The 7461-nt window shown below is 45.5% G+C and overlaps 2 protein-coding genes across 2 annotated transcripts in view; both read left to right on the top strand.

Moving 5' to 3' along the window:
- Positions 1-2242, top strand: part of LOC110388366 (acidic mammalian chitinase-like) — an 8499-nt gene extending 6257 nt beyond the window's left edge. The window contains exon 3 of the mRNA XM_021377553.1: positions 2013-2242. Coding sequence (XP_021233228.1) covers positions 2013-2242 — 230 coding nt within the window. The remainder of the gene's footprint in view (positions 1-2012) is intronic.
- PIFO (primary cilia formation) lies at positions 3289-6228 on the top strand. The gene is made up of 6 exons (XM_021377507.1): positions 3289-3652; positions 3979-4121; positions 4449-4547; positions 5102-5235; positions 5507-5633; positions 6031-6228. Exons 1-6 carry the CDS (start codon positions 3628-3630, stop codon positions 6097-6099), a joined length of 597 nt encoding a protein of 198 aa, XP_021233182.1. The 5' UTR covers positions 3289-3627; the 3' UTR covers positions 6100-6228.

The raw sequence follows: 7461 nt of genomic DNA, 5'->3' as shown, positions 1-7461 counted from the left end.
GAGAGAAGTCAGAACATAGAGAAGTCAGATCCCCCTGGATCCCAACCAACAGCCTGACAACACCAGGTGAGCCGAGTTCCTGAGTCCTCCAAAAAGCCCACTGCTGGGAGCCCAGGCCTCACAGCTTGCTGGTCAGTCCTGTACTCGCCTGGCTGACCCCCAGCCAAGGAGACGAAACCCTTGTAAATCACTTTGGTTTCACAGCACCTGCCATCTCTGGGCATGCACAATGGCAATGCAAGGTTGAACACTTCAGAGATCTACTCCAGTGTAATCACCAATATTGACACGAAGTCTGTCGCAGTAAAAAGAATTTCTAAGAAAAGTCATCTAATCTTGTTCTTCCACTGCTCAGACAGCATCACAAAATGGCAGAGCGTGGTAATACTTGGGTCTCCAAATGAAGTCTTAAAGTCTATTGTATTGGTATCAATTTTTATGATGCTGATCTTTACCAACTTGGGCAATGTTTGGGCATCTTTGTTGATACAAGACTTGCATGAAATGAGAGGCGCATATAAAAGTGAGAAACTGTCTGCACCAGATCAGTTCTGGTCCAAGATGGCCAAGCTCATTTTGCTTACAGTAAGTCCTGCTTCAAATCTTACTTCTCTGCCTTTATGACAAATACTGTGGCTCCCTCAGTCTTACACCAGGTGATAGAAGAGAGGTTCCTTGGAATTTAAGATGTTGCACATTCCTTTCTAAGGAAAAAGATATAGCAGTAGCTTTCAGGATGGGTAGTTAGATTTTTCAGTAGCACTGAGTAGATACTTTATGCATTTAAAATCAATACGGGTAATTGTTATTTGCAGCTGATTATTTGTTTTTGAACAAAACAAAGAAAAAAGCACAAAAACTCAAAATTCTCCATGTGACCTATTCAGTTTCTTTTCTGTGCTTCTACATGAAATTGTTCCACAAATTGTATCCATTTCCAAATGAACACTCAGCAGACCTGTGCTGAAGAATCTGTGTTCCTGTATGTTTTTTAGGGAAACAAAATGATCACAAATTCAATTTCACATTTTAATGGCACATGACTTCTTTACCACAGTTTCCCCTTCCCTCAAAGTGACTAGTGGCCTGGGTTACCATTTACACTAGTTCCAGCCCAGCCCTGCCTTGCATTTCTCAGTTCAAGGACTAATCCTACATTTTCTTCTTCAAAGGTCTGGCCTTCCAGCTGAACACCCAGATAGGTATGCGTTTCTACCCGAAACAGCTCTACAAAACCTTTTTCAGCATTGGCATGCACCTGGAATGGGCTTACTAGCTAACTGTTTTACAAGACGGGGAGGAATCAAAGGCTGCCTTGCACACAGTGGTCGTGTCTCTGAAGACAGAAGTTTAACGAAGCATGGTGTGCTCAGCCTGAAGTGCAAATATGCTGCTTGCTTTCACACAAGTTTCCCCCTAGCCCCTTCCTGCTCAGCTTTAATGAAGCATGAGCACAGCCACTATGTGGTTACGCAGAAAGGCTGTGCTTGACCTTTCACAGGCAGCTGAAGTAGGCAGTATGGCAGGCACAAAAACATCCTTCCTCATTCTGAGTGCTTCGCTGGAGATCCATTCTGCCTCTGTTCTCCCTTACAGGGCAGCAAGGGAGAAAGACTCAGTTTAGGGAAGAGACTCAGCAGCCATAACCACCCTGATTCATGAGTTACAGTCTGCAGGAGGCTCCTAGGTAGACTTGTTTATGGAAACACAGCAAGAAGGAAAGAAATCAATTATGATCTTTGCTGAGACAGCTCACAAACAACCAGTCCCATTTCACATTCTCTGAACTCCTTACCTGCAAGGTAGCATTGCCCAGTCATATCTGATCAGATTTCACTTAGGCCATAAGGCAGTGCAGAATTACTGAGTGGTATGAAGGACAGTTGTAGGAAATAACATGGCTTCATGCAGTTAGATGTTTGGACAGCATGTATAAGAGTCTGTCAGCATTTCAGACACATGATCTCTCTGTTTCCTTCTCTTTCTACCCCATCTTTTCTATTTCTGTGCAGGCTCTGCCTATGTGCTGTCATGCTATTTCACCAACTGGGCTCAGTACAGGCCTGGTGTGGGAATTTTCGTGCCTGATAACATTGACCCATGCCTGTGCACTCACCTGCTATATGCGTTTGCTGGGATGTCCAATGAGATCACAACCATTGAATGGAACGATGTGACCCTCTACAAATCCTTCAACGGACTGAAAAATCAGTACGTAATGAGAGCATCAGGCATCATTTGATCACTTGTTCAGGACCTGCCCATTACTGAGCAGCTGTTCCCTGCATGAGGGGTTTGGGGGTGCTGAGGAAAAGGGGAGACAGTGATGGGCAGCAAAGGCTGGCCAGGCTGCCAGCACTGATCCTCTGGGGATGGGGACCGTCAGTCACTGTGCTCCCACCTTGCTCCTTGGGCTTCTCTCCACAACACTGCAGCCTACAAATGCAGCTGCAACAGCCACTTTCCAGAAAAGAAAGAGCACTGTGCTTCATGTTGGTTGGAATTTTGTGTAAAGTAAGAAACAGTAATACTAAGCCAATATTTGAACTGAAACATGCTCCCGTCCCTCTCTCTGTAGGAATAAAAACCTGAATATCTACAATAAAATAAGCCTTTTCCTGCTCTTATTTCAGGCTGCGTGCCCCCAGCTCAGCCCAATCCTCCCATCACTGCAGCTCCTAACACTGGAAGTGGAAGTGGGAACTCAGGTAGCAATACTGGTAGCTCAGGTGGGAGTGGATTCTGTGCTGGCAAGGCCAATGGCATCTATGCAGATCCGACCAACAAGAGCAAGTTCTACAACTGCAATAATGGCCAAACCATCGTGCAGTCATGTCAGGCGTTGTTAAGCACTGGAACAGGCTCCCCAGGGAGGTGGTTGAGTCACCATCCCTGAATGTGTTTAAAAACCGTTTGGATGTGGTGTTCGGGGACATGATTTAGTGGTGGGTTGTTAGAGCAGTATGGTTAGGTTGCAGTTGGACTTGATGATCTTGAAGGTCCTTTCCAACCTGAGCAATTCTATGATTCTGTGATTCCAGTTGCTCCTGCTGCAACTGGGCATGAAGACACCAATTCTATTACAGCAAACACACCCCTGTGATCTAATTCTATGGAATGATAATGATAAATAAAGTGTTCCGCAAATGTAAAAATGCATGCTGTTTGACTCTTCTTGCTCTTAATATTTTGATGCTCCTTGATTCTCTCAGTTTTTACATTTGTGCCGAGGGAAGGCCGAAATCCAGAATCTAGACTTAATTCCAGTATTGCTTTATCCAGGAGTTTCTTGCTGTCTCACCATGACAGCCAGACACAGGGAAAAAGACAGGGAGCAGATGACATGGGAGATCAGGCTATGCCATAAGAGAACACACAGTGAAGGGTCCTGACAGCATAATCTATAGACTGCTTTGCCAGAGACCTCTCCACCGCTAAGTTTCATTGTCCAAACAGCAGCTCCTGGAAGCAAGAGTAAGCACAGTGTGATCCTTGGGGCTTTTATCAAAGCTGCTCTTCTTCCTGCAAACTTCAGGAGCTGCTACTGCCAGTACTCCCTCCAGCACCCCTCCCCGTATCTATAGCAACTGCAGTACACAGACCTCCTTAAGTGCCTGATATGGCAGCATGTCTGCAGAGCGACGGCCCAGAGGTGAGCTCTGTGAGGTGCACACACCAAGGGGGGCTACAAGCATGGGGCTTTGCATCTCCAGCAGCATCGGGCTTCCCCAGCAATCTTCCCTGCGACTGGGCTGCTAGGTACCTCATTGCCCAGGCTGGGGAAAAAGAAGCCTTTGTGGCAGCAGGTAACAGTCATTCAAAGAGCAGGCCCCATAAGGGTATCCAGGGGCAGCTGAGAGATAAGGAGGTGGCTTGCCTCAGGAAGCAGCAGACATATGAGAAGTAAGAAAAGCAGAAGGTGGTCATCTCCACATGGGTGAATCACACTGATCGCATTTCCCTCTCCTGATTTCACAGATGTGCACAAGCAAATCTCATTTGGGTCATGCCAAGATCAGAAAATGTTCCCTCTCCACCATGCTCCAGACAGGCTGGGAATCCAGCTAGCAGCCATCAGGGGAAACCCACTCCTAGGGCCAGGCTGTTACCTGAGTCAGGAGGTAAGTTTTTTATTTTCAGAGCTTTTCTTTCACAGAAGACATATGCTATAGGAGTAGTAGTAAGTAATAAGTAACAGGTAATAAGACCATGGCCAGCCAGACATAGTGTACTCCATACCTGCCCTGCAAAGCCATAGTATAAATCTGCACATATACCTAAAAAATAAATGTATCTCCTTGAAAAGTTACCTTCTGAATGTACCAGTACTCAAATCTCCAGCTGTCCTAATACTCTAAATTAGAGAGAAATTAAAGGAATTATATCTGCTGCTCAGGTACTTCTCCTATTCCCTTGATGCAAACAATGCCTTTACTTTCTAACCACAGGAAAGCAGCCTCATATACTCCTTTGGAACAAAACCACTGAGCAAGAAAGGCTATGTGATAGGAGCCCGAACAGCCCGGCGATTCATACCAGAGCAACAGGTAAGAAAAGGATGCTTCAAAGAGGCATTGCCACAGCTTTGAAAGAATTTGTAGGCTGCTCCTACCATAGACTATAAATTGTGATCACATGCCAGGTCTGCCTCCAGCTTAAAATAACAGCAGTCACAGATCTCCCTATACATAGCTTTGTTGCAAGCACTGAGGCTAGAAGTCAGTCACCAATCACTGGAGCACTGGAAACATTGATGCATGCTTTTGCATATACCTATTCCCTGTATCTCTCTCTCACACACAGATGTATACATTGAGGCAAAATCAGGAAGGGAGCTCAAACTGTACTAAAAGAACAAACCTAGTTTACTGGCCCAGCTTCTGAAGAATAACACTGTATCAGGAGAGATGTCACAGGATACTCTGAGTAAATAGCATAGAGCACAGATTTGATTTGTTCTGCTCTTTTTATGCTGTCAGAGTAGCCAAGGCATGCATTGAACAGCAGGTCTGCAATGCTGAGCTAGTTGGCATTAAATGCTCTGATTGAGAACATTCAGGAATGGCTTGCAGAACAAAATCTGAATTTTTTTCTCTTGCAGACTGTGACTCCCGGACCAGGTACATACCAGTCGTTCTGGAATAAAAAGAGAAAATGCCAGCCTAACTATGCTCCATTTTCCACTAAGACACCACGATTTCCTGATAAGCCTCCAAATAAAGAACTTTTCCCTGGGTAATGTAACTCATTTTCTTACACTTCTAACAAGCAGTACTAGAGGAGAGAAATACTAAGACAGAAATGGGAGATATGTAACTGAGTTCCCAGTAATGCTTTTTTTTAATCTTCAAAAAGCTCCCTTGCTTTATTCTTTAACCTAACATGATGACTAGAAGACCATAAAATGCATTTTTCCCATAGGCTGAAGCAGGGCAGGTTAATTCTCATATTACAAACATCATTCACCAGGTCTAGAAATGAGATATTTTATCCCTATTTTCTTTAGACCTGGAACTTACGATGCAGACAAACAATTACACAAAAAGATCACTTGGCCAATGAAGTTTGGGTCTCCAGATTGGTCTTTAGTGCCAATGCCAGCAAAGAGGATGCTAAAAACGGAGGTACAGAAGGTATGGACAGGGATGAGGGGATGCATTCCCAGCTTAATACTTCTCACAAAGGAAATCAGATGGTTCCTGTCTTTTGTCATCCTTTCCTCTCTGGCCTGCTGGGTATGTAGCTGTACTAGCTTGGGGAATGAGACACAAAGTGATCTACTGTCAGAAAATGCCAGTTTGCAAAATTGGCTACAGTCCTTCAAACACACTTTGACTAGGGAGTTTGCTCTAGAAGTAAGTTTCCATCCACAAAGTGAGATGACCAGAGCACAGACTTCTTTCTCTGTGCAGCTTTGCTGGAAAACATTTCCAGTTTGAAACAGTGGTTGAGAGTTGGGAAAACCCCTGGTAAACCAGCCTGCAGTTCTCAGCACCACCTCGTGTCTTCCTGTGCTCTCTTTTCTTTCAGCTGATCATGGACAGAGAATTCAGGAAGCATCGGAACCGTGTGGCCTACCTGAGTTTATATGAGAGCTGAGCCACGGGGTGGCTGCAGCATGTCATGTCGGCTCGGTGCAGCAGGACCTGCACTGGGCTCCCAACCTGCCCATGGACATGTCTGCCTGCAACATCCTTCCTCCTCAAATAAAAGCTGTTCACAGTGGCATTTCTGGTTGCTAGTTTTGGTTACCTGATCTGGTATCTGGTCTCCCCTGGCTCTGCAGGTGTTTGGCATCACCGGGGCCAGCACTCAGCACTGCTTCCCTCAGATCTTGGCCCAGGCATGAGGGCGGCCATGTTGGGCAGGTTGCCATGGCGACAGCTCATGACACTGCCCTCCCCAACATGGTTTCCCCCGCCACAGGGGGATTTACCCCCAAATCCAGCCCTTGATGACACCAGAAGTGAACACAATTAACTCCTCTCCGTCACTACCTGCCTTCCTCAGCTTCCTCAGCACCGTCTCCTCAGGGTTTCCTCTTCCACTGATCTCCCTCCTACAGAAGAATGTGCTGCAGTCTGAGGAGGGCTGAGAAACATGGGTCTACACGTGGTGCAGTAACACTGCACCAGGAAAAAGAATAACAGCTTTGTGCACAGTCAGCTGCATTAACCTCACAGACTGCAAACATCCTGAGCACAGCTGGGAACAGCCAGACCAGATGGCTCTGCCTGAACCTGACCAGCACTGTCCCTATGTATATAAATGGCTGCTCTTGGTCAAGGAGCAACCAACATGCTGCGAGGCCACAGAAATAAACTTAGTGTGAAACAGAGAAGTTCTGGTGATTGCCTTCAGGTGCTTTTGTAAAGAGCAGCTCAGACTGTAGGGACTTCTATAAATATTTACAACCTGCCTGCACACACAGTGATCAGATCTCAGGAGAAAACTAAGAACTCACAATATGTGTACTTGAAATAACTACCAACCACAATGCAGACTAACATTTTCTGGGTCTGCTTAGCTGCGTCTGCAGCAATTTCACCTGCAGTCCAATTTTAACTTAAAAATGAGATACATTCTTCCAAATTCCCACTTTCGGTCTTCAAGTGCTCTCGCACACGCAGTACAGCTGCTCACAGCCTCTATTCTCAGTGCCCAACCCTCCCAACCACACCAGGGACCTTTGTAGCAGCAGCTGTCGCAATGGGATATTGTTGCTGACTCTGTTGCCCCGTTTGATGAAAACTTTTCAAGGAAGGGGTGTGATTCCCTACAGATTTGCTGTCATAAGACCTGTTTTTAATGTCTCTACTTCCAGCTCCACCACTGCATTCATGGCTGATACTGCATAGTTCATCTTTATCTTCCTTGATTTTCTTATAAGGAGAAAAACACACGTCAGAGAAAGATACAGAACCAACTAAAAATTACCTAGGATTCTGCAGGTTTTTTTGA

This window comes from Numida meleagris, chromosome 25, assembly GCF_002078875.1.
Source record: "Numida meleagris isolate 19003 breed g44 Domestic line chromosome 25, NumMel1.0, whole genome shotgun sequence".
In the NCBI taxonomy this organism is placed as follows: Eukaryota; Metazoa; Chordata; class Aves; order Galliformes; family Numididae; genus Numida; species Numida meleagris.
The sequence above is the reverse complement of the archived record's forward strand: the minus strand, read 5'-3'. Positions and strand labels throughout refer to the sequence as shown.